Source organism: Halichoerus grypus, chromosome 6, assembly GCF_964656455.1.
Source record: "Halichoerus grypus chromosome 6, mHalGry1.hap1.1, whole genome shotgun sequence".
Classification (NCBI taxonomy): Eukaryota; Metazoa; Chordata; class Mammalia; order Carnivora; family Phocidae; genus Halichoerus; species Halichoerus grypus.
In genome coordinates, this window is record NC_135717.1 from 116,375,976 (window position 1) to 116,403,464 (window position 27,489).

At 40.8% G+C, this 27,489-nt stretch overlaps 1 protein-coding gene across 3 annotated transcripts; it reads right to left on the reverse strand.

Annotated features, from left to right (window-relative positions):
• Positions 1–946: 946 nt before the first annotated feature.
• On the reverse strand, positions 947–27,268 carry RACGAP1 (Rac GTPase activating protein 1). 3 transcript variants are annotated; one of them, XM_036112973.2, is made up of 17 exons: positions 27,026–27,268; positions 20,313–20,397; positions 14,468–14,670; positions 13,311–13,447; positions 12,092–12,161; positions 10,149–10,202; positions 9,404–9,484; positions 8,667–8,793; positions 7,992–8,122; positions 7,186–7,350; positions 5,869–5,964; positions 5,384–5,582; positions 4,058–4,163; positions 3,749–3,881; positions 3,487–3,622; positions 2,456–2,564; positions 947–2,129 (listed from the first exon to the last, which is right to left on the reverse strand). In XM_036112973.2, exons 2-17 carry the CDS (start codon positions 20,395–20,397, stop codon positions 2,054–2,056), a joined length of 1,908 nt encoding a protein of 635 aa, XP_035968866.1. In that variant the 5' UTR covers positions 27,026–27,268; the 3' UTR covers positions 947–2,053. The 3 variants fall into 3 exon arrangements, with proteins under 3 accessions (XP_035968866.1, XP_035968867.1, XP_035968865.1); XM_036112974.2 differs by having other exon boundaries at positions 8,676–8,793; positions 20,313–20,401; positions 27,026–27,267; XM_036112972.2 differs by having other exon boundaries at positions 20,313–20,401; positions 27,026–27,267.
• Between the last annotated feature and the right edge of the window lie 221 nt (positions 27,269–27,489).

Consider the following 27,489-nt stretch of genomic DNA (forward strand, 5'->3'; position numbering starts at 1 on the left):
ACTATTAAAGAAGTTGAAGGTGGGTACATATTTCCCTTTGCTAATATCAGAATTATTTTCATGGCTGAGGTCTCCTGGCCTAGCCCGAAGCTGAGCAACTGGCTGCCAACATTTGACACACAGGACCATTTCCTTTTTCATTAATGGGCCATCAGTTCCTGCATAGGGTCGTCTTGCCTTCGCTAACATTACACAATCCATTTACTTCCTCCACATTAGTGACTTAAAACGCACCTTGGGGAGATACTACAGAACAGCAAACATGGAGCCAGGCCAACACAGGCTTGCATAGACGTAAGGAAAACGTCGGCATCTAGGACAAAGGTAAAAAATAAAATAAAACTTAACAGTCGTGTGTGTGTGTGTGTAAAGGGGGGTAAGAGGAGAAGGGACCCGTCCTCTTTCAATTTGCTGAGGCAAAATCTCCCTGCTGAGAGCTGCCACCTCCTGGGAATAAAGCCAGTAGGTTGCCTCCTCTCCGCGGTTACATATTAAGCCTGCAACTGTTTACGCTCAATCTCAGATACATTCTGTTCACCAGCTTCAGAGTTCCAAGTGCAGGTGCCCTCAGTTAATCATCCCAGCTCACTCCAGAGGCACTTCCAGCAGTGAAGGATGTTCCAGGCAGTCAGCCAGCCAGAGTTGTCTTTTTTTTTTTTTTTTAAACTGCACCATTCTGGTCCCTGAAGACTTGTCTAAAAAGTTTGGTTTTTGTTTAAAGTAGTTTCTTCAAATGAGAGGATAACAGTCAAAGGACAAATCTAGGACTTCAATTTGGACAATGAAAGAGACTGAATGAGAAACGAAGAAACAAACTCCTGGTGGGGGCCGCACTGGGGGACGGGAAAGAATGAAAATGAACAATGGACCAAAACACTGAGGAAAAATATTTTCTTTAAAAAGGCGTTGAAGGTTACCTTCCAGGACAAGAAAACCAACCTCGCAGAACTTTTGAAAATACGATTTACTTTTTTCCAAATATTATTCTAAATATGTGTTTTACAGACAAAGGTGACTATGGGTCAAAAACATTCTACAGAAGAAAGCATTTTTGTAGACATTGGAAATAATTTTAATAAAAGAAAAAGTTCATATTTATCTAGATGTGGCTATGTTCCATAGGAAGATTTTAGCAACCAAAGTGCAAAGACAAAATGACTGTGGCTTTTCTTGCCACACAAAATATTGACAATCTCCCCTTATAGCCTACTCTTAATTGTGAACTGGGACGCCAAATAGACGGCATATGACCTTTAGAAGTCGGGCTCCAATGGACAAGGGGACAGGAGGGTCAAGCATCAGAACGAATGCAACTGAAATACAAACTGGCTTTGACCCCAAGCAAACCCAAAGTCCAGCCACAGGCCCATTAGAGATAAATACAAGTTGTAGTATCACTTTTACAAGGTTGTGCCACTTAACACTATTACACCTAATCAATCCGAATCAAAGCTAATAATAAGCACACCCCCATCACTGGTTCTGTCCTCACCCTATCCATTTTTATGAAGGCTCCACGTTACAGCTGAGTTCATACTGGGGGAAGGGGACCTCCAAGTTCTCAGAAGGAGCCATCCTAAATCCTCTGTCCAACCTTTCTTTACCCTGCCCTCCCACCTCCCACCCTGAGACAAGTCACTCTTAACCAAAGAGGTGCAGCTTCTGTCACTGTCTCATGGAAATTAGTTCTAAATAACACCAGAGAAGGATCAGTCATGAGCAGCATTTGGCTTTAAGCCAAAGGGATGCGCCCACCCCAGCCCCCCCCACCCCCAATCACAATGAATTCCATATTCTCCCTTCTACCGCTGTAAAGATCTCCCATCTAAAAGCTCCCAACAACGACAGCACAAGGTGTTGATATGACATTACTTGAGGAGAAAGAGAGGGAGATATATATAGTTTTAATAAAACCCCCATGCACAATTAAACTTGATGAAAAGCCTGGAGAATGCTAAAAGTAGTAATGAGTACAGGAGGCTGCAGAGCAGAGAATACAGGTGCGCCCTTCCTTGCAGTCAGGGAATGCGGGCAAGTAACAGGAGATGTGACTTCACTTGAGCATCGGAGAAGCAAAAAAGTTGCCTTGTCGTCCTAGGTTGGTGGCAGACTTGCTTTTGCTCCCAAATCTATGGAGAATGAACCAAAACAGTATTCTATGAAAAGAAGGCAAATAAACAACTCTAACATTACTTGATATTATCAGCTAAAAATAGGAAACCCTCCTCAACTACTCGGCAAACTACTCTTTGTCGCCTGAGATGAGAGAGGAGAAACAAAACCTTTAGACCCTTTTCAAAAAGGGGTCCTTATGGCTCCAGATTAGCTTTTAAAGGCTAGCTGCTAGCTGAAGGCCTCATTCCATTTTCCCTTCAATACGAGCTTCGGTATGCTGGGAAGACAGGTCTAAGGAAAGAGTCCTTTTTTAGTTCCCAAGCCAGCCGGTTCCCCATACCTGGGCGTGTTCTTGGTGAGGGTGGAGCGCACTCTCTGCGACAGGGAACTAGATGAAGGAGTCTTGAGAAGCTGATGCTCAGGAGTGGTCACGGGCCCCAGTAAACTCACTTCAATCAAAGTTAAGACATATTTTTAAAGGAAGGGCAAAAAGAAAAGCACCCTTGTGGGTGACCAGTTTTCAGCTGAATACCCTATGAAGCACTTAAGAGCTAAGGTTAGAGACCCAAGCAAAGTCCCAGAGATCATTTTTGTCATCGTCTGTAACACACCAGTCTATCTTCTGAACTATGTAGGCAACTGCTCAATGAATAGCTGACATTCACTTCCTGATTTAGGCCATTCTCAAACTCCAACATTCACAAATCTAATGTTTGACCACTTGATTCTTACCTATATTAGAAAAAACAACGTTCTTTCTTAAAAAGGATCTTGTAAAAATGAGAGGTCAAGTCTCCAATGCCAGTAAAGTTGGAAGAAACCAAACTCAAATATTTTTGGTGGCAATACAAATTGGCAAAAGCCTTTAAGAAATCAAGTTGGTGAAACATAAAAATGTTCAAGCCCTTTAATTCAGTGATTCCCACTCCTGGGAATTTAGTATTAGGGGAAACAGAGGTATATACATATAATGCTGATGTCAGCACTATTAGTAACTATGGAAAATTCAAAAATAACATCAATTCCTAATAGAATGTGTTAAGTAAATTACCATTTACAACCATAAAAATGATAAATTACATAGTGACAGAAAACATTCTCACAATATGCTAAGTGAAATAAGATCAAATTATATCTGAATTGTTATTATATTTCTAAAATATCCATATGTATAAGGAAAAGAAGGAGAACCACGTTCCATAAAAGTGAAAAAAGAAGTTAGGATGGTAGAACTGTACAAATTTTCTTTTAATGTTAGAATCCTCATAACAAACTTAATTTTATTGAAGAATATGAATTCTAAACAGCTCTAGCAAAGGCAGGGAGAGGGTACATGGCCAAAACCAGAGAGGGAGTCAGATCGGGCCTTACCTTTAATATCTGGTGTCTGTGGTGTTGAAAAGGCATTTGAGTTTTCAATGACATGCATGGGGTCAATGTTCTCTTGTTCCACCATCATGAACTGACTCCAGTATTCCAGGGGCAGTGAAAGCAGGCGTTCTACCACCTAAACAGCCACCAAACAGGTTAGCACACTTCCAAAGCTTAGGGCCTACCTCTCACCACTCTCTCATGTTATCATGTCAAACAGGTTTATATATATATATTTTATATATACAGTGCACTTGCCTACCTTGGGCTGACGCTTGATGTCCTGTAACATTACCACTGGATCTGGATTGGGCACAGCATGGGCAACTATGGTAGGCCCAAAGACTTTAGCCAGATTGGCCACATCCATTTTAGTGTTTGGGCTCTGAGCCACTCTAAAGCAAGAGAATACTCAATTAGAAGACTTGCTCTTCTGCTTAAACACAGACCAAAAGATAAGATCTACCAGAAAACAATTCACCCGTCACATTCCCTCCCTAACACCCAACCCACATTATGTTCCCCGTGGCAAATTCCCAAGCTCCCAGAAGCAAGTTTCTGCTGTACTCACCTCTGCAAGTGAATCATGAGGAAAGCTAATGTGTCTCTGTTGGCCTGGGGCAGTTCACCAACAGCCTGGTACATGGCAGCTATGCTGTTGTCCTCATCTGTGAGTTCTGCAAATGAAAAGAGAACACCAAGAGGCCTAGACTTCTTTCCCTTGACAGCATGCTTCCAAGTGATCGACCACAAAGTCTCATCTATACAGTAAGCTTCTGAAACTTCTGATTAGCTTCATGACTGCATCAAACTCCAGTTTCATTACCAAGCAGGATACTGGCCAACAGCTCAATAGTAGAAATCAGAACCTTTAAAAAAAAAATCGGCTCCTGCAGTTAGGGAAAGCAGCTAGCAACCCACGTGCTGGGAAGGCAGGCACACAACTGCAGCGACTACAATTACCAAGAAAGTGTTCGTTTTTAAACCGTGGTCAGGGGCCTACTATGGACCAGGTACTATTCTAGGTGCTCAGGTAAAGCAGAATTAAACAAAGACCTTGCCTCATGGAACTCACATTCTATTGGAGGAGTGAGTCAAAAAGCAGGTATCTATCAGTTAGTGCTATATAGTAGCAGCTAGAAAGTAATGGGCACAGTTATTTTGGACAAGGTGGTCAGGAAAGGTATTTCTGAGGACAAGATACCCACAAAGAAACCTGAAAGAAATAAAGGAGCAAATCATGCAAATACATTCCAGGCTGAGACAATAACGAATGCAACGGCCTCAAGAGGGGAGTAAGCTTGGTTATGTGCTAAGAACTGCAAGCATCCCAGCGTATCGGGAGAAGAAAGAAGGGAAGGTTGTTGAGATAAATGATTCTAGAGACGTAACCAGGAGCCGAATCCTACAGGTGGAGTCTTTGGGGCCATGTGAAGGACTGTGGATTTTATTTTGAGAGCAATGGGAAGTCACTGGAGAAAACTAAGGACAGAAGAGACATCATCTAATTTAAATTTTGGAAAGACCCCTCTAGATACTGTTTGAGGATCATACAGAGGGCGGAGAACAGAAAGAGGAAAATCAGTAAGTTCTTTTGCCACTCCAGGATGACAGATGTCAAGAGTGGTAGCAGTAGGAGTGGCAAATTTCAATTTTAAGACAAATTTTACAAGACCTTTGCTGACAAGATTCACAGTCCTTCACATGGCCCCCCTGTCAGTACCTTACATAGTTTAGAGAAGAAGAGGACGGGCACCAAGAACACTGATATAGTTCTTCTTCCATCAAAGCATGTGTGCATGCACAATGTTGCAGGCATCGTACTGAGTGGTACAAGAAGAGTCAAAATTTCCTGCCCCTATGGGACTCACATTCTAGTAGTAAGATCTCCTCTTACCTGCCGCCTCCATGAAAGTCTTGTTTAGCCGAAAAGTCAGAAGGGGTTCTTTGAGGTTTCGGAGGAAGTCCTTCAGGAGGCTACAGATAGCGTGGATATCATCCACTTTGCTGAGGAGGGGTACAGTTTTCACTCTGAGGAATTTCTCTTTCAGCTCTTTTACTGTCCGGTCACAGCCAGAGATCCGATACAGGCCTGTCTATTATCAAAGTGACACTGTCAGTTAAGAACTCCTAATTATTAACACAAATAACAAATTCACACTCTCTGAAGGTTTTTTTTTTTTTTTTTAAGAGAGAGTGGGGGGCGGGGGTGGGCGGGAGTGGGAAAGAGGGAGAGGGAGAGAGAATCTTAAGCAGACTCCACGCCCAGCTCGGAGCCTGACACAGGCCCAGTCTCACAACCCTGAGACCATGACCTGAGCGGATATCAAGAGTTGGTGGCTTAACTGAGCCACCCAGGCACCCCTGAAGGCCGACTCTTACCTCAGTCAGCCCTCTCTGCTCAATCTCATTTACGCAATGGACAACAATGGAGGGGATCATTGGAGAAGTCTGGGACACATAATCTGCCAGCATTCCCTGAAAAGGGAGAGTTTTAAATTATTATTTATACCACTTAGACCAGCAAATCAAGACTAGTAGGAAGAACCATCTCCAAACTAATACTCAGGCTGGGACATCAGGTTTACTTTTAAACTCCTATTCCCAAACCATATATTAGAACAGAGACTCTCAGCTGTATTTTTCCTACAACCCCAACAGGACTGATCTATGGTCACATATACCACACTCTTGCATGAACAAGTAATAAGACCACTAGCTACAACTCTGCCCCTGCTTCTCCTCTCCTCAAGGGCCTCAGAAAGCAAGCAATAATGAGATTACAGGTATGGTCTTTAATATGAATTTATTATTCTAAAAAAGAAAACCTTTTTTACCCTTTAATTTTTCTTAGAAAAATTATTTAACACAACTCACAGTTGATCGGGACACCAACCTATCTGTAGAGGAGAACTCCATGGTTCTCTATCAGAGTAGAAAAAATTTGTAACCAATTACATGCACGAATAAGAACTGTTAAGATTAAAGAAAAGTAACATTTGATTTGCTAGGGGCTGGGTAGCAGCATAATCATTTTGTTCTGAATCTTGTTAATGTTATTCATACAATAAATAATTTCTTAATAGATTGAATCAGTTTTTAAAAATAAGCAATCGAATCTTAATAGCTTAGTATGGGATACCTCTAACATAAGAGGAAGTACATTCACAGATGAAATTATATGATGGCTGGGATTTGTTTCAAGGTAATTCACTGGACAGGGCCAGGAGGAGGACATGGGGGTACTGATAAATCAAGATTGGACATGAACTAGTAATCACAGAAGTTGAGTGATAGGAACCAGAGGTTAGTTATCCTAATCTACTTCTGTATATGTTTGGAATTTTACAAAACAAGAATAGGATGTGGAGCAGAAGGAAGAGCAGAGGAAGAAAGGAAGCGGAAGGGGGCGGGAGGAAGAAGGAAGGAAAGAAGGAAAGGGAGGGAGGGAGGATGAGTAGGGAAGAGGGGAGAGGGGAGAGGGTGGAAGGAGGGAAGGGAAGAGAAGTCTGGTATAAAAAAGTTACTAAACAGACAAACCCAAGCAGGACTTGGCTGCAAGTTAACATTTTATCATTTCTCTTCATCATTTGTGGGAAAAACTATGCTTGGCATCACTAATTTTAGGATAAAAACTGACATTAAGCTTTGAAAAAGCTAAAGAAGCGGTAACACAAGGACGGCCCCCATAGGTTCTACCTCTCCAATCTTGACAGGCGTTCCTATTAGGGTAGGAATGCAGGGAAGGGGACAGCGGTCCCGACATTCTGGATGAGAGACCACACGACAGTCGCGACACTTCAGAGACAGCTTGCCAAATTTTATCCGCTTTCCACATGGAACACAAGATTCAGGTTTAATAACCTGAGGACAGAAATAACAGAGGGGTCTGAATTAGAAAATTATCATCATCAACAACCAGCATTTATTAAGCACTTAGGATGTGCCAAACAACTTCCTAATCCCTTTACAAATACTTGTGTAATTCTCACAATAGTCCTACAACACAGGTTTTGTTCTTTAAGCTAAGGAAACAGAAGCCAACGAGGCTGTGTAATTTGCATAAGGTCATCCAGCTGGAAGGGGGCAGTGTGCAGTAGTGGAAAGAACCTGTTGACAAAATCTCCATGTTAACTCTGCCACTTGCTGTCCTGTGGCTCAAACAAAGCAGTTAACTCTTCTGAGCCTCAGGTTGCTTGGTTTTTTATGAGGAAATCCAATGGGACAAAGGTAAAATGTGCTATATTTAAGCATACTATGTAAATACATATCACTAAAAAGCATAAACAACTGCTTCTGAAAAGCTGCTTTAATGTAATATTACTCACAGAATGGAAAGATATAGACCCTCTGTAACCAGCAGTCAGCCCTGAAGAGTAGAACTGAAAGGAGATCTGACATTTAACTTTCTAACACTAAGTTATTTAAATCTGTTCCCGGTATATATTATTTTCACAATAAAAAAATTAAGTGTGCCCAAAAGAAGAAAGAGCGATCTCATCTACCGTCTTAGAGACAAAGTCATGCAGGCGCATCCCTCCATTACTCTGTGGAGTGCTGGAACTGTCTGTCTCAGTTCTTGGCTCCAGCTGCCTATTGCTCAAGGTGGAGTCGCTATTCCAAGGTTGCAAAGTACCTAGAAAACAAGCAACTTTAAGCTTCTTAATATTTTGTTCCTTGTGAATTTTAACCCCGATTTTAATATAACTAGTAGACAACCAGTAATTTGTAACCATAATCAGAAGCGACAACAATGGCTATGCAGAAAAAATCATTTCAAGAATAATGAGTTATGGGGCACCTGGGTGGCTTAGTCGGTTGAGCATCCGACTCTTGGTTTCGGCTCAGGTCATGATCTCATGGGTCCTGGGATCAAGGCCCGTATGGGCCCATGTTCATCGGGGAGTCTGCGTGAAGATCCTCTCCCTCTGCCCCTCCCTCTCTCTCCAATAAATAAATAAATATTAAAAAAAAAAAGAAAGAAAGAAAGAACATATTATGTGTGAGTGGCACAGGCCAGGCTAGCAATCCAAAGGTAGAGTATAATACAGTGCTCTGGCCTTCGGAAAGCAGGAGCAAGAAACTACCCACACTATCCAATCCCTGCCTCAAAGGGTTCTAAAAAGCCAAGTCTCCCGAAATTTCACCAGTTGTTTTACACAGGCGATTTAGCTACAAACCCAGTGGACCTGTTTTCCTTCGGCTTCTTGTCCAGTATGGCACAGTCTCAATTGTGGACACAGCTTCGATGGGCCCGCCATCATTGGGAACAGTCACTGTAGTTTTTGCAACTATGGATTCATTCCCCTGAAACAAAAGTAGAAATGAGGGAAGGACAAACATGTGAAACTAATTTCCCCTCCACTATACGGTAATTCTGGAGTGGTTGAAAAATTCTTAAATCTTGGTCAGGAACTACAGACCCAGCTCAAAAACACTCAGTTGAAACCTCATACTTTCGAACAGAAACATAGGTCACAGAGGCATACATACAAGCAACTAAGAAACAAATACAAAGCTGACAGTTGTTTACTCAATCAGAGTGATTCCATTCATATGGATGATAAGGATCCTATTATTACATAGAAAAACTCACCAAATCTCTCTCTCAAAATAACGTTGCAGCGTTGACTCAGGATTCTATTTATTTAATTATTTATTTGAGACAGAGAGACAGAGAGAGTGAAAACAGGGGAAGGGGCAGAAGGGGAGGGAGAGGGATAAGGAGACTCCCCACTGAGCAAGGAGCCCAACGTGGGGCTTGACCCCAGAACCCCGAGATCATGACCTGAGCCAAAGTCAAATGCTTAACCGACTGAACCACCCAAGCACCCCTTGACTCAGGATTCTTCATGGCTGGGGCCACTAACCTCTGATGTGTTCACAACCACAATTCTCTTGGCCTGACTATTCTTACCTGGTCTACTGTGGAGCCAATGGAACGAGTCTTCTTTACAGGTCCAGGGGGACCATCAATGAACTGTCGGCTACTAGAGCGCTGGAAAGGAGACAAAGACCGAGGAGTTCAGTGCGAAACAGAAGTTCTGAAGCACGGAAAATAAAATTATTCCATTAGACAACTTGGGTGAAAGTCCTAGGTACCAGGGCTATGGTAAATAACAATATCCTCTCTCTCATTCTATTTCCACATGAAGCTTAAGTTGTACCAACACAAAAATGCCCTCAGTGCCCTAAAAGAAACAAACAAGCTTTGGAAAAATTTAGATGACAGCACCAGAAAGAGTCGAGCTGTAATCCTATCTAAGGACATGAAGTCTTTGGAAACATATTAAGTACCCTAAACAAGCACACACAGAGCTCTGCATATCCCATTATACACACATTTCATCTGAAAATTCTATTAGAGTACAAAAGTCCTGCATAAAAATTCCTATGACAACTCAAAACAAACTCAAGTATATCCTTTTCCACTCCATGAATGAACTAAGGCAGCCAGAACAGTGAAATAGGAAAGGTTCTGTCCTGAGTTACTACCCTGAGGATCGGCCATACCACCCCCCAGCATGAATTCATTTGTAATGGGTGTTTAACTATGGTTAGAGCAACATGTCAGGAATGCTGTATCATGGAAAATTTTCTAAAGAAAACTCCTTTATTGTAATTTTGTAAAAACAACAAAAACTAAACAAAACCATACGTACCCTCTTTTCTCTCTTCTTCAGTTTGAAAGTCTTTACCAAAGAAGAATCCCAATCCTGTTGACAATTACACTGCATTAATTTCTTTCTGTTATTAGGCCTCCCCTAAACCCTGTGCAAATAAATTTACAGAGAACTTTAAAGGCTTTTTGAGTCAGACTGCCTAACTTACAATTTGGGCAAAGGGGAAGGGAGGGTCTCAGGTGCTGTAGCTACAGAGCTATGGTAAGTTAACTTGCTTTCTTTCCAAAATTGAAGCTATTATAATAGAGTCAGGAGTCAATACCACAGAGGCAAGAAAAGGTTAGAGAATCAACTTCTGTCGTGATTATCTCCAGTGCCTGGTCCTTTATTTCTGACTATTTCTATAATTAGTTGTAGAACTCACAGAATCTCAGGCACTATACTGATCGGGTTAGATGTCCTTCTTACTCTTAAGGGATTGCTATCTAATCAGACGTTCTGTACAATGTAGCCACTTAAAAAGTTCTAGTTCAGGTTTTACATTTCCCAAACATCCCTATTCCTTGGGCCCCAACAAAGACATTCACCACTGGAGAATTATGTTTTTTACCGTGGTCTAGTTTCACTTCACTTAGTTTAACCATTTACATTCATGTGATTTCCTTACTCCTAATAATCCCTGAAAACACAAAACCCAGAAACAGTAGTACATAGCAACTGGTAGCTTAGCTAAATGAAATCTAATCTCTCCAATTCCTGGTCACATAATTTAATTTAGCTACTAATTATTTGATTCAGTTTGGGTTACAACAGATACACCATAAGTAGGTCTAGCTCCAAAATCAGCTATTAATATGTTCTAGTTTTATTATATATCCCAGACCTATTCATATCATTCCTTATTATTTATATCTATAAAATGGCAATGATTTCCCCAAACACTGATTTAGGACAGAACGCTCCTAGCCCATATAACAAGTAGTCATCACTTCTTTCACTATCAGAAAACCAACCACAAATAACCTCCTGATTTATTGCTTTGTTTGCTAGCTTTCGGCCAGTAAAACAGGCAAGATACACAAACCAATAAACCACCAGTCTCTGAACATCAAAGACTGAAATATCAAGAGGTGACCTTTTATGCAGAAGCAACACCATAAGTTAAGAAAAGGGTGCTGCCCCACAAAAGCAGGGTAACAAAGAGTTTAGACCAGTTAATCACTGTTGAACAAAGCATTATAGAGTGCCTGGAAACTTTGTCAGTCTTCTGGCTGAAGCTCTAGAGCACTGGTTTCCTTCTAATTGTGAAGTATGACTAAGTTTTCTTCAAGAACCAAACTAATTCTGAATAAGGCACAAGTCTATTCTCTCCAAGAGCAGCAAATAAACCCTGCCTGGGTAGAATCTTACTAAATTTTTTTTTTTATTGCTAGCTGGGGCTTTTGAATAAGCCAAGATACAGTCAATTAGTACATGTAGCTCACAGATCCATTAAATAAATTTAACCTCATACCAAATCCTGAATTCTATATTCTCACTTCCAGAAACTAAATATATAAGCCAGTCTCTTATAGCCTGTGTGGATTTTTATTTTAAAATGCTAGCACAGGGGCGCCTGAGTGGTGCAGTTGGTTAAGTGTTTGACTCTTGGTTTTGGCTCAGGTCGTGATCTCAGGGTCTGAGATCGAGCCCTGCTGCATCCGGTTCCACTCCCAGTGCAGAGTCTGCTTAAAGACACTTTCTCCCTCTCCCGCTGCCCCTCCCCTACACCATGCGTTCTCTTTCTCTCTCTCTCTCATAAATAAGTAAAATCTTTAAAGAAATTAATCAATAAAATAAAATAAAATGCTAGCTCAGTATCTGTAACACATCAACTAATAAAACAGTAATAAAGGAATTCCAGAAGAGAGGACAAGAGAGAGATTCCTGAGGGAGCAGGGGTAAGAAAAATAGACAATTCTCAGAGATCAAACGTTTATTACCAGCGATTCGTCAGTCTTGTCAAAGCTGATATCTGATAAAATGGAACCAGATTCGTCAATAGTTGACAATCTAGATGAGAGAAACAACACAGTATTAGATACAGAAGACTCTGGAAAATAAAATGCATGAACGCTCAGAACAAGTCACAGTGGTCAGGTAACCACCAGCAATTTCATAGCAGTGCTTTCCTATGGCGACAACTACAAGTTCAAAGCCTAGTTGTGGTGGCTGCTTGCTATGGTTTCCATGGGAGAGCGTGGCTGTGCATGCATGAGGACACACGCAGCACAGCTGCTTTTTCGGCAAAGACCTCACAACAGCAGTTGAAAGTTACAGTCAGGGCGCCTGGGTGGCTCAGTTGGTTAAACAACTGCCTTCAGCTCAGGTCGTGATCCTGGAGTCCCAGGATCGAGTCCACGTCGGGCTCCCCACTCAGTGGGGAGTCTGCTTCTCCCTCTGACCCTCTCCCGTCTCATGCTCTTTCTCACTCTCTCTCTCTCAAATAAATAAATAAAAAAGAAAGTTACAACAGCATGGGTGCTACTCCCTGCTGAACAGGCTACTAAAAATTCACAGACAGAAGAGTAAAGTTTAATCTGATCCCAATTGTGGGTGCTTTCTACAAGAAAGAGTATTACCCAGCATTAGCTTTTGAAGAAATTAAGCCCATATATCTTCTCAGTTATAAAGATTCCCCATAAAACAACCAGGCAACAAAATAAATAGCTCGAAGAGTGCTGACCTTTCCCTACGTATTGTATTGGGGGTGTTAAATTCTAAGCCTGGTTGAGACTATTTTAAATAGTGATGCAGTGGAACCAAAATTATTGTCTGGTCTTGGCTCACAGAAGGCCTTCTAAACCAGAAGAGCTACAAGAGCTCTCTGGAGAGTAAACACTGAAAGTACTGCTGAACTGCCACTTTCACCTTTAGGTTTCTTAGCAATGAGTGGGATTAGTTATTGCTGTGCAGTTTAGCACCAACATCAAAATTTTACCCATGGTGAAACAACATCCTAAGGAAAGATCAAAAACAAAAGAAGATAAAAGAAATTGGGAGGCCCCTGTGCCTTTATTTCCCACCCACCCTTCCTCCAAAGTCTTTTTCCGCTTTATTCAGCACACATTCCAGAAGCAGCCTATTTAAGAGTTCAGATAGCAAGAACTTGTGACAGCTGCATTGCTCGTGATCAGATAACAACAGATGCAGTTTCCCCACCTTTTGTTCCCAGCATTGCCGCTGGACGGCTGGCCTCTGTTGAGAAAAGCCAGAGCTGATTTTTGCTCCTCACTTAGTTGAATGCTACCAGATGTGTCACACATGAGCATCTCTCGAATCAGCTGAATCTGTCTTTCCTGCAGACCAAAGCAGAGTAAAACATCCTAACTAACCAGGAGAGAAACTTCACCTCAAATTTATGGGACGGGCAGACCAGAAGACATTAAAATACAGCATTATGCAAATGAGCCTTCAGGAAAGCTGCTACACCGATAGCATATTAATTCACATCAAGCCCAGATTGGGTCTCTGATTTCTGACTGGTAAAATGAACTCCATCCAGAATAGTGGGCTTTCTGCTACAAGACTTTTAGGTCAAGCTGGAAATCCAAGACAGTATTGCAAAATGAGAGTCCCAAAATAGATTTCGCTAGCAAAAACAATTTAGTGTCATTTTATCAGGACAATTATTGGCTTCCTCTATGGATCAAAGCAGCCACCCACCTTTCTAAATGGTGGAGCAAAATGCATTAAAATGGATACAAAGCTGTGACACACTGGAACCAGTCAATTTGAGCTTACTGAGGCATTTAACACTGTACCAAGATGGATTAGTGCCTCCTCATGAAGGCCTTCCTTTGTACCATGACCCATCCTGGTACATCAAAATGATAGTGTTCCACGTTAGTCACATTGCTCAACTGACTGAATACATCTAGCCCCTGACCCTGAATGAGGAGCAGTAATGATGGAAAACCTTAGAGTTGTCTTGCCTGTATCAATAACAAAGTACTAGCTATTGACAAAAGGATGAGGCCATTCTGGGCAGCATAAGAGATAGCCAACATCTTGTGACAGACCAAGCACGCTAGGAATTCCTTGCCTAATTTTAATTCTTTAAATTCTCATCTGAAATCTAGTAAGTAATAGTTTCAAGTCTAAAAGAGAAAAAAAAATTTAAATTTCAGCCTATGAAGAGCAGGGTTCCTACGCTGCAATTTCAGCTCCAATCAAGGCCAACTTGTCAATGGATGGGTTGCTTTTAGTTCTTTAATGTGGAAGAAGAAACTGAGTATAACTGGCAGGTGGAAACATGACCAAATGATGCCGCCCCCTCCCCCCACTGCCACAGTTCTGGCGTACAGAACAATACACACCAGCTTTTCGCAGTCAGCCTCAGCTCGCTGTCTCCGTTTGATCTCGACATCCACCTGATTGCGTGCGTGCTTCAGTTTAACATCCAGAGCACTACGCTCAGTCTCTGCTTTCATCAAAAGATCCTTGTACTTCCCCAGCTCGTGGTCTGTTCTCTGCCACTTTCTACGGAAATCCTCAAAGTCCTTTGCCAACTGGATGAATTCTGAGGAAAGGGGGAAACTTCAATAATTCGAGCTCCAAACACAGTACTAATGCTCTAATGACTGAGTCCTCTAGTCAGTTTTCCTCCAAATATATAATTAAGGGACCAGCTAAACTCTAGACAAAGCCAGCTGAAAATAACCAGGAGCAGATCCTGGATATATGTTCATCACCCTGCATGACAGCTTTGTGGAGAGCAATTCCTGTTTCAATTGGCCACTTACTTTGGCTTAGCCAGTGGCATCTGCTATGGAATAAGTAACTCATTAGTCACCTGGCTCCAGATGTAATACCAACACTGAAAGCTCCTGAACAGAAGGCAATCAAAGGGGGATACCTTTGGGGCAGCTGTCGCGCACCAGGACAGTTACAGCTATAAAACAAAAACAGCCTCCTTTAGAGTCACGCATTGCTGTATCAGAGAGACGTTAAACAGCAAATTCAAATGTAACTGCTGTAATATGCTCCAGTAGATGTAGACTAATATTATAGATGTCTAGGCCTGCAATTCCATTCAACTATATAATTATACAAATATTGATTTGAAAGTAAAGAGCCAATTTGCTTGTGCTGTTTAACACTGCCCTGAAGGGTGTATAAACGTTCAGTGGGAAAGACACAAGAAGAACAGATCATACTAACTTTGGGTGAGTCACTGATGGCGGAATATGGACTCTTTCCACATGTCTGCAGAGAGAGCACAGTGCCTCAAAGCATGATAACCCTGGTGGCGTTCACGCTTGCCACCTGCTATTGGCAAAGACTGTTCTACATTGCCTTCCTATTTTCTCGTTACCCTTGATCTATCTCTAGGCATCACTCCCCACCACCTTCATGGAGGAAGTTCCCAAGGTGTACATCTGCTGCTGGCCAAATTAACCCAGTTTACAGCTGAAACTAGGCCACAGGCACACAAAGCTAGCAGATTCTTGGGTAGTAAGGGCACTTTTCCTGTTTGAATTTAACCTAAGAGCATAGGAACAATGAATATAGCGCCCTTTTCAGTCTTAATAATTGGACTAAATTTCAAACTTACAAATTAGACTGCCAATTCAATCTAGAGAAAGCGTCTTACACAAAGGACACTTCAGTTTGTAACAAACAACAGGTTTTAGCAGAACAGGATATTATGACCTAGTTATCTTAGACAATGCAACTATCAAAGATAAATATATGGGGCGCCTGGGTGGCTCAGCTGGTTGGGCGACTGCCTTCGGCTCAGGTCATGATCCTGGAGTCCCAGGATCGAGTCCCGCATCGGGCTCCCTGCTCAGCAGGGAGTCTGCTTCTCCCTCTGACTCTCCCCCTCTCATGTACTCTCTCTCTCTCATTCTCTCTCTCAAATAAATAAATAAAATCTTAAAAAAAAAAAAGATAAATATATGTACACATATACATACATATATATATAGCTACAATTCAAATAGCTTTAAATAGTATGTTGGTTTTGTTAAGTTTAGAACACATAACTAAATTTTTTTCCTTCTTAATTTAAAGAAAAAGAGAATACATCCTTTTGCCAATTTAACTATTTCAACAATGTAGATTCACAAAAAATTTTTTTAAAGAGCTGGTTCTTAGCCATGTTCACTCTGGCAATTCATCAAGTACTACACTTATGATTTGTGTACTTTTCTGATGTATGTAATAGTACTTCAATTTCAAAAAAATAAAGAACAAGAAATATACTTTTCAACTACACGTCTAAAAACTTTCTAGCTCCACACTGTGGTCCATTAAATGTTTCTAAATATAGTGCTGCATACACACTCAAATACCTGCTGAATTGAAAAACAATTTTGAGAATGAAAAGATTTCCATTGGACCTAATTTTGCTCATTTGTTTGTTCTTTAGGACACTCCTTTTTTAAAAAAAGATTTTATTTATTTATTTGAGAGAGAGAGAGAGAGAGAGAGAGAGAATGAGTGGGGGGAGGGGCAGGGGGAGAGGGAGAAGCAGACTCCATCCCAGGACCCTGAGATTATGACCTGAGCCACCCAGGTACCCCAAGGACACTCCTTCTTGATAAACCTTATTAAATTTGGGGTTTAATCCCTACTCATTGTTAATTGGCATATATTATAAGTCTAAGTGAATTGGACGATGGAACTCAAACCAAATAAAGTATCAGTTCATTTCCAGGAAAGAGTTCCTATTTTAATAGTATGAATGATTCAATTACTAGTTCAACTTGGTTTGTGTTAGACCAAAACCAGAACATTTGCATACCTAAGATATTACTTAGGAACATTTCTGTTATGAACTAAGTTTGCCAGGATGGGTCAAAATGGCACGTTAGATCACAGATCAGGAAAAATTCTGATATTGGAGATCAATAAACATGGCATTTTTTGGGTCAGTTTGTGAATCACAATTCCAACTTGGTACTAGCCCCTGTCATGAAGTACACGTTCAAAAGATGTATTAACTTCCTAGTTATGTATATATTAAACTATGAAATGCATCTATCAAAAAGGAATTAAGGGAAACTTCCTTAAAACAAATTGAGGATAATCTCTGATTCATTAAAAACAAAAGAGCAACAACAACAAAAAGGATTTGATTCATAGTTCAGCAAATAGATTAAAACCGTCCCAGAGGGGCGCCTGGGTGGCTCAGTTGGTTAAGCGACTGCCTTCAGCTCAGGTCATGATCCTGGAGTCTCGGGATCGAGTCCCACATCGTGCTCCCTGCTCAGCGGGGAGTCTGCTTCTCCCTCTGACCCTCCCTGCTCTCATGCTCTCTCTCCCTGTCATTCTCTCTCTCTAATAAATAAATAAATAAAAATCTTTAAAAAAAAAAAAAAAACCGTCCCAGAGATCTTGTTTTCTCAGCTCACTCCTCCTGGTGCCTTTGCACAGGCTCTTCCTTTGTTTTCCCCATCACTCTCTAAGCTTCTTAAGGGCAAAGGCGCTGTGTCTCTTTTATCTCCAGTGCCTTGTAGCACACAGTAGGCACTTAAATATTCATTGAACAAATAAATGAAGAATTGCTGTTCAGATCAAATTTAAACTCCAGGCATCCAAGCCCACCTCACCAGTCTATTCAAACTTACCTCCCACCACTACACAATACCCTTTCTTGTCCCTGCTCCCAGAACAGACCCATGCTTATTTCTGCCTTCTCCCTTGTGATCAAGCTGTGTACTCCAAACAGAATGCTCTACCTACACTCTTCTTTATGTATCCATTCTAGTCCCATCTGTTCTATGAATCCTTTCCTAATCCATTTGTTCCACATTACATTTTTCTATACTTCCCAAAAGCATATTATTTTGACCCTTGTATTATCTTCTGTTTCATAAGAAACCTATCTCTGAAACTTAAATACCATAATCTCCTTGAAGATAGGCACCAAGTCATATACACTGTAGTATCACCTACTGTACACAGCGTTGTACCTACAACACACTAGCATTGTGTTGGTACACAATAGGTACCTGATAAATATGAAGTTATATTTATTCCCAATTTACACACCAACGACATGAAAAAAAATTCAGGCAGCTCATGATAAAATAAGAATAGAAGATAAAAACAATGTAGACCAGGGAAATCAAAGATAAGTAGGTTATTACAGTCATTTTATTTGAATATTAACCTTCACTCTGATCTTTCAGGAATCTTGGACTTAGCTAAAAACAACAACAACATGAACAAACCTATACAAGAAGGAGAGAGAAAAATGAAGTGACCGATGAAAGACAAGAATAAAGAGTCACGATACTTAACCATGGGAGGAATTCCTAGGATCAAAGAAGAGGACAGAGACTGAGGTGGTTGTATAAAGGAGATTCTAGAGTCTAGAAAACATGAAGCCACCCTATTTACTCAAAAGCCAACATTCCAAGTTAGGGATTTGGGAGAGGGAGGCAAAACATACCTCTATTTTAGAACAGGAATCAATGGGAACATAGAAATGTTTTTATAAAACAAGGATACCTGTAAAAATAAATATCTAACTTTTTCGGCATAATTACTTCCAAAGTATTTTCACAACTAACCAGTCTCTCATTTTTTATCCGCAAATGCTCACAGCACTCCCACAAAGATAAAGACACTTGAATTCCTATTTTACAGATGGAGACAAAGACACAGAAATGAGTTAAAAGCCAGCCCGAGTTATTGGGACTCCAAACCGCAGATTCCTTCCTCTGCCCCCATATCCTATCAGCTGCCTCCTCATAGAGATCTTATTATCACAGTCTCTTCTACCCATTTCCCCTTATTTCCCTCTTCACAAACCCCATTCTACTTAGGGCTCCTTCTGCCTCTTCCCTGAGCTATGGCAACCACATCCTCATCGGTCTCCTGGCCTCCCCCTCTGCCAGGGTCATCTTCCAAAAGCTCTGCTCTGATTATGCCACTCCCCCCTTACTCCTATTCCCCTCAAGCCCCACACCCGCTTGCCTCCACCCTAAATGCCCTCTTTCGTCTGTGTCTGTTGGGATCCTACCCTACATCTACGGCTCCACCCCACTTTCATCCATGAAGCCATTTAGTCAGTCATCCCTCTCCTTCAACTCAACATGTGCTAGAAGCTGTTTTAGGTTCTTGCTAAATATTTGCTGAATGAGCCTGAATTTTAAGATCTCTTATTCAATACTCTTCCCCACTGGGCTCCAAAGTAATCCATCTTCTGAGATGATGTGACCTCAAAGAGAAGCCTAATTAGTATGCCATCATGGTTACTGAGCTGGTTATCAGATGATAGGGTCATGCAACAGCTATTAAGAGAGAGAAAATAGAATATTGTTTTAAAAGGTAAGTGGATAAGAGCTACTAAAAACATCAAATAAAGAAAATGCTGAATGGCATAAGCAGGACACCATACTAAGTACTGTGAAAATCTATAAATGAATGAATGAATGAATGAATGAATAAATAAATAAATAAATAAAGGTTAGAGACACAGTTCTTACATTACTTTTATACCAATGAGGCTGACTTAAGAGCAACGCTTACTAAATTAGGTATTAATGAAAATCTGAAATGGAAGATGATGGCAACCCAAAGAAAAGCTGATAAAAAATAATTCCTTAGATCACTTAAGTCAGGGCCATCAGTCCCCCTCCTTCTGCACTAATCTACTTCCCAGACCATCGTTCTATCACCACCTCCTTTTTCTCCCCAACTCTCTACCCAATTTCAATCCTTTCTTCCTAAGAATCAAATACGTGAAATAGGTGAAAGCAGATGAACAGTCCCTTCTTCAAATAGAAATTATGACATTTTTCTCCTCTTCAACTGAAAATGTTTTATAGCACAGAGGGAAAGCCCAGGATAAAAAATATAGACAACAACTACTCTAAAGAAAGAAGCAACATCCTTGGAACTTCAGATTTTACCCAGTTCTTGGTATGAAAGTGAAATTGGCAACTAATGCCAAGTATTCAATGGAAAGAGACTCTTGATAATGAAAGAAATCTGGGTACACCCACTTAAGAACAACTATAGGAAAAAAGCGACCAGTTAGAATGAGTGTCCATTAAGCTCTAACCATGGATAAGTGACCATCATTTTCCTTTTAGGAAGCCCAAATGAAAAACAATTTTTAAGATTGGAGCACACTTCAGCTTTGCAGAAAACCCAAATCTGAAATCTGTTTTTTCTCTTCACACAGGCCAGCTCAGGATGACTTACGGAGTTCATTTCCTTCACTGAGAATCTCCACCCGGCGTGCAAGCTGCTCAAACAGATTCCGCAAATTCAGCATCGTCGTATCCATCTTTCTGCCAAGAAATCAAATATACATTAGGGGTCCTGCCTTCTCCCCCAGACAAAAGATTCGGTAGCAATCCAATATAGCCATCAGTGACTAACATCTGGACTCTTCCATTTGTAGCTACCATTATAAGGATCTCAAGCCAACAATCAGTGTTTTGTATGATCTTTATTATAAAAACAAAGTTGGAATGTTTAACATTCATTTGAAAATCAGAAAAGCACTTCAGACCTCCAAATATAACATCCCCTTCCTGCCTACTTCTTTTCCTCCACTCTGCAATCACTCTGGAGCTGTGAGGAAAGCAATTAAGGACAAGCATGTCAGTTGATTACTAGGTGACCAACTATAAAATGTGGCTCTTAGTCTATTGATTAATATGCTTTTGCCACTTTAATCCTTCTGGACTTTGAAGACCTTCAACGTTAACTTAAAAGGTTTATTTTTAATTTCATTTTTAGCTAGTACCCCTATTGCAACTGCCTTTTAAAACGCAGGACATGGTCAGCACATTTCCTACCAACGGCTCAGATGACGTCACACGAGTGATTAAGTGAGGAAATCGCCAGCTCAGCAGCACAAGAATTATTTCTGTAATGCAGGGCTCTCTGTTGGACTGTGTGCAGGGACTATGTCTAATAAATTTATACTAAGTATAGGCAAAGGATTATGTTGTACCACATTCTGGCGTCAAGGAGACAATACACCACCTTCACAGTTAGAAGGGCAAAGTAAAAAAATCATTTGCTACTGTGTTCTGTGAAGTGAATTTCAGGCTTCATATTTCCCCCCAAAGACCTGCTGATATTACATTAAAAACGGTGTCCTTACAGACAGTTCTGTTCTGAATAGACAACTGGAAACACTTTGAGGAAATAAGGTCTTCATTTAACAATCAAGAAAAAAAGACATCAACTGGACGTTACAAAAATTATCAAGGAAATGAAATAAAAAATAAATTTCATTTGAAAATTGAACATCCTTAGAAATACCATTAAAGGATTCTTGTGTTTCTCCAAATCACCCTTCAACATTCTGGTCTAGGTCCTTATTTCATGCATCTAAATAAAATTTTAAGAACTCTTTTATGGGGGCACCTGGGTGGCTCAGGTCATGATCCCAGGGTCCGTCCCAGGATGGAGCCCAGCATCAGGCTCCCTGCTCAGCAGGGAGTCCGCTTCTCCCTCTCCCTCTGCCTGCAGCTCTGCCTGTTTGTGTGCTCTCTCTGTGTCAAATAAATAAAATCTTTAAAAAAAAAAAAAAAAAAAGAAAGAAAAAATAACTCTTTTATGAAGGTTTAGTGATTTTACAATGTCTGTAAGATTGTGCCATAAGCTATGAGGGTAAAAAACGAAAAACAAAAAAACCCACAAAGGACAAAGGGATATATAAACATAAAGATATTTTCTACTAAATGCTACAGAGTTATTCATTTGCACTCAAATGATGATTGGTCTAATAGCCAAAAAGCTTTCAATTCCAAGCTTGGAGGCAACATATACCTGAATCAGAGCCGGAAACCAAGATTTTCAAATGGCAATGTATCTGTTCCAAGCTACATAATCACAGCAAGCTGCTAAGCAACCAGACTAACAAATTTATTACAAAGATCTTTCTCTAAACTAAGAACAAAACTAAAAGAATAGCATGAAAACTGGCAGGAAGAGATCTGGAAGCCGTGGAGATGCCCATGGATTTAACAGTATGACAAAACAGGCACATATACCCAGTGCTACAGGGCAGGAGCAGGGCATTCAGTAGTTTATTCAAATGATGATTTCCTTTGGCTCCAGTAAAAATGGGAAGAGACTGATCAACTTTAATGTAGGGCACTGATTTTCATTATCTCAGCAGTCATCTATACATTCTGAGACTAAGACAGTGAACTCTGCACATAGGAAAACTTCTAACTGCCCAAGAATGCAGAAAAGGAAGATTTCACAGTGCAACTAGAGTATTAAAAACTGGTTGTTAAAAAAAAAAAAAATCAGAAGGTTTGTTTTAAATGACAATACAACAGGTTGTATTTGTCCCCTTTAAAAGAAATCCTCACATTTTCTCAAGTTCCTCTAGCCCACTATTCTTCTCGCCTATGTTCTTTGTGTATATCACTCCCTAGAGTGAGGGTTGTGGGGAGGTACGCTCTTGAAAACACAACCAGATTCCTAAAAAGACTAAAGACACAGAGAACCTACCTGGGGACATCTCTTCATCGTAGTAACAGTTATCTCATACAACTACCTCCATCTACAAACATGCCTGGTACCCAGGAGGCAGCTGTTTAACTGAACTGCCAGTGCTCTGCTATAAAACAACAGAGGTAACCTTCAACTGTCAGACCATCAGACTCTCCAGATTTAGAGTTTTAGGAAGGGTTTATGGATTTTTTTCTATTCTTCCCTCTCGACACCAGATATTCCCTAAAATTCAATCCTCCAATCTCTCGAAGAACTTATCAAACTATCCCATGTTAGTCATTACAGCTCTCCAGATGATCACCCATCCTTCTCCAGCCTCTCTCCTAACTGCAGTCCTATAGCTCTTAATTTGCTTGGGATGCCCTGGAGGTGAAGCTTGATTCAGAGACTTTGTTCTATATCAGCAACTACTCTACCCACTGACCTACTCCACCAACTCCCAATTTTGATTTCCTTATTATTCACTCAGTTCCAAACCTCAGGACCACCTTAAGTTACTCCCTTTCTGACAAGTATGATCACCATACCCATGGACTCTTCTCTCATGTTCTACCCTATATCCCAGGTAGACTGTACATGTGAGAGGAGAAACCTTACCTTTGGCACTACTGTATTACACACACACATACACACACACTCAATATTTAAAAATAAATAATTGATAGGGGTGCCTCGCTGGCTCAGTCAGTAAAGCGTGCTACTCTTGATCTCAGGGTCATGAGTGGGAGCCCTATGTTGGGCGTAGAGTTTACTAAATAAATAAATAAATAAATAATAAAAGAAAATCAGAGAACACATACACACACCCATGAGTCTACTGTCAAAAGAATTTCCATTCTTCCTGAACATCAATGTGTAATATAGATGAAAACTGAAACAACAGTTTAAAAAAGGCGTGGCTTGGACAGAAGCCCTGGGATAAAGTTTTAGTTCTTCTATTTGCTAGTATAACCTGGGGTAAGTCAAATTCTGAGACTCATTTAGAAGTGGGAACAATAACATTTGGCCTATTGACCTCACAGAATAGCATCAATTCACTTAGGTAAGTTTTATAATGTATAAATTGAACCTTACTATAGGGTATTATAGTGAGTATGACATTTTTTTTGTTTTTTGTTTTGGTCTGATAGTTGTTATTTACATCCTACCACAGTGATTACCAAATCATAGCTGGAAACCAGACCAAGAAGAATGGAGAAGACAGCAAAATTTGACCAGGTCTAGGCTCTTTAGCAAGCTGTCTTACATTGAGGCTTGTAGCATCTGAAAATAGCTTTTCCTCTAACACAGGTTTACTTAGGGTAATCCAAAAACGGCACTAGCAAAATATAATCCTCTTCTCTTTATATGCCAGGGGACCATGTATTTTTATTAATGTTCTATAGAAGTGACATTCAGGAATTATTTATAGATGACAAAAATATCTTTCTGCATCAGTACTAACTCTGATATCTCTGCCAAATTGTAACTCAAAAAGCTAAAATTTACTCATCCTATTCAATGTCAATTAAAAATGATGTTAATTTTCCTGTTGGGTCACATTTTCACCCACATGAACACTCCTTTATTTCTCCCCCTTTATTATTTAGCTCTGTAGCTAGGAGATACACTTATGTGAAAGGAAACAAAAACAAAGTCATATTGTAGTACATTGCTTTGTAGCTGTAAAACAGCTGTCACTTTTCACTATAGAGGCAGCTGCCTTTTGGGAAAGCTGAAATGATCCCTGTGTGTAGCAAGGAAATCAGTTTGTGGAGCACTTTAAACAAAAAGGTGCTAGAGAATCTCAGCTGTTATTGATGAGAAGCCCCAGAGGTGGAGAAGTCACTATGTTACAGATTCCCAATCTGTGAGTATCCCTGAGGGAGCAATTTCACATCACCAGGAAAGAGTCTCAGCTTGATGTGATTGCTTTGAGTCCCCAATTTAATTTCAATCACCCAGCCAAGAGACAGACATCGTCCTTCAGAATAACAGATTATTACAGATCTTAACTGCAGAGTATCCTGGGAAAAGTCTCTATCCTCTTCTTCCTCCTAGAAACAACATTATTAAGAGACCTATACATCACATTTTAGATCCATCAAGGGTGTTAAATATTGTAAGACAAAGCAATGGAAGGTTGTCTGAGTTTTTCAGGAAAGAGTTTTAATGAAAAACATTCTCACAAACATTACTAAATCTGGAGATTCCCAAGAATTCAGCAATACAGGTTTCCCACTGCCAAAGAAAACCATTTCCTAAGAAAGTCTCAATACTACAAGATTCTTTCATATGAAAGCATTTCAGAGCAATTCTTTTTCCCAAATGTCCAGCTTCTGCTTTACTGTATAAGAAGCCTCTATACAACTGGCAGACAGAAGGAATATCTTGAAACCAAATGTTCTTATGAACAAATGAATTGCAGAAAGAGTAAACAGAATGTTCTCAGTCCAACGTGAATGAAGACTAAAATAAAAAGATGAGTTGAATTATTATTTCTCAGAAAATTATTACCAGTTTAGTATACTAAGGTCTCTTTTTTTACTTCCTATTCTGTGGATTCTTCCCATTCTGCAGTGTTCCATTCTTCAAGGTCTGGTGTCTTACCAATTCACTAAAACATTCCCTAACAGTTTCAGTCCAAAATTATTATCTCTATTATTGATAACATTCATTTGGCAGATATAAAACACTGCTTCAACTGTGACTTTTCTAAGTTCAAAAAAATTAATTTTTTTAATCGTGAAAGTTACATGCATCTCCTTAACTAATCTTTGCCCATTATATACTCATATCTCATAATATTGCAATCATAGATTGATATAACTTTGTGTTTTGCTTTTCTCCATCATGTTTCCATTAAGTTACAAAAAGTTGATTAGCGGTTATTTAACGATCCTCTTCTTTGGATATTAATGTAATTTTCAGTTTTTCAGTTACATCTACCTGGAATCTCCTGCATGGTCACTCCCTCACCTCCTTCAGGGATTTATTCAAATGTCGTTTTCTCATTGATGTCTTTCCTAACTACCCAATTTCCAATTGCAGCCTTTACCCCCTACACTTCTCTGCTTTATTTTCCTCCAAAGCACTTGTCTTCACCTAAGATACTTTCATATTAAATTCTTTGTTTATTGTCTCCCCAACAGTTTAAGTTCCAAGAATGCACAGATTTTTGTCTGTTTTGTTCACTGCTGAGCCCCTGTACCCAGAATAGGGCCTGACATTTGGCAAACGATTAATCGACATTCACTGAATGAATGAATTGAACATCACTGTGAACAAGTTTTTTTCTTTAGGTGGCTGTATTCCTTAGAATAGATTTCCAAGGCTGGGATTACTATATCGTAGGGTAAAAACCTCTTATAGCTCTTGATAAATATTGCCAAAATATTCTTTTTTTTTTTTTTTTAAAGGTTTTATTTATTTATTTGACAGAGAGATAGAAGAGCACAAGCAGAGAGAGAGGGAGAAGCAGGCTCTGCACTGAGCAGGGAACCCGATGCGGGACTCGATCCCAGGACCCTGAGATCATGACCTGAGCAGAAGGCAGACGCTTAACCATCTGAGCCACCCAGGCGCCCTGCCAAAATATTTTCTAAAAGGGCTATACTAATGTACAGTATACTCAATAGGGTAGAGGCCTACTAGATTCACCACAGTTATCTTCAGTTCTATCAGCCCAAATAAAGTGCAAGCTCCTTTAAGGCTAAATAAGATTGTATTGTACTTACATTATGCACTGATTAAATACCTGTTGAATGATTAAGCTATAGGAAAGGCGCCTTTTCTAAGCACTTTCAATAATTCGAAAAGCTCACCCCACACATTCAAAAGAATGATAATGGCATTTCTTTAAAAAAAAAAAAAAAAAAAAGCCTTATCTTCTCACCCACCCTACGTTGCTAAACACTCCCTCCGCCTACGAACGAAATCCAGGGAAGAGAAACGTACGTGAAATTGTAAAAGTAAGGCCTCGTTTTTCCTAAAGCTAAGAATTAGGATGGGACAGGCAAGATGTCATTGCTTCAGCCAGCCTACCTGGATACACACAGCCCACAAGGGAGAGAGGCTCCACTTCAAGCCGCCCCCGCCTCTCAAACACCAGGGCTTCTCCCTTCCAAAACTCCTTGCTCCTCTGAAGAGAATGGGGGTATTACCCCACCCACTCTCAAACTCTGTATTTAACTTAAAGTCACTTCTTGGGGGCGGTTCCTGCCCTGTTCAAGCCACCACCTCAAAAAGACGCCCCCAGCTTTCCGCAAAACACAGCTAGGAGAAAGAAGCCCCCCACTCCCAGCCACCACCCATTCGGGCCGCAGCCTCCCCCGACCCGTGGAGAGGCCCAGAGGAGGGGCTGTAGGTGCCGGTCTTCTCCCTGAACCCGCGGTGGCCACGGCTCACCACCTCGGACACCCTCCCTCCTACCACACACCCAGAGTCAGACGCACCTGTTCCCGCAGCCTCTAGCGCCCACCTGGCCGGGTCCGCCTGGCCCCACTTGGGCCGCCTTCCTCTTACTTCCCTCCGCGCCTCACCCAACGGCAGAGCGGCACCGCGCCTCCAGCGACGGTTTGAAATCCTGCACCAACCAATCACAGAGAAATTTATTCCTCCCGCGCTGCCCCTCTACGTTGCGACGCACGCAACAGCGCCAAGGGGTGAGGAGCGGCGGGGCCAGGGCCGGGCATGCGCTTGCTGATAAAAACGACGCCAAAGGCAGCCATTTTGACTAAGGTCAGCAGGTGGGCGGGGGCGTTGTCTGTTTTTAGGGTCTCTCCTCCCCAGATCCCTTTCCTGAAGCCGTTCAGGATACCATGTTGACTAAGGGCAAGTGATACTTCCTGAATGGCCTTGCTGTTTTTTTCCCCCAGGCAGGGAAATAGAGCTTTTGGAAATTATCAATTGAACAGTG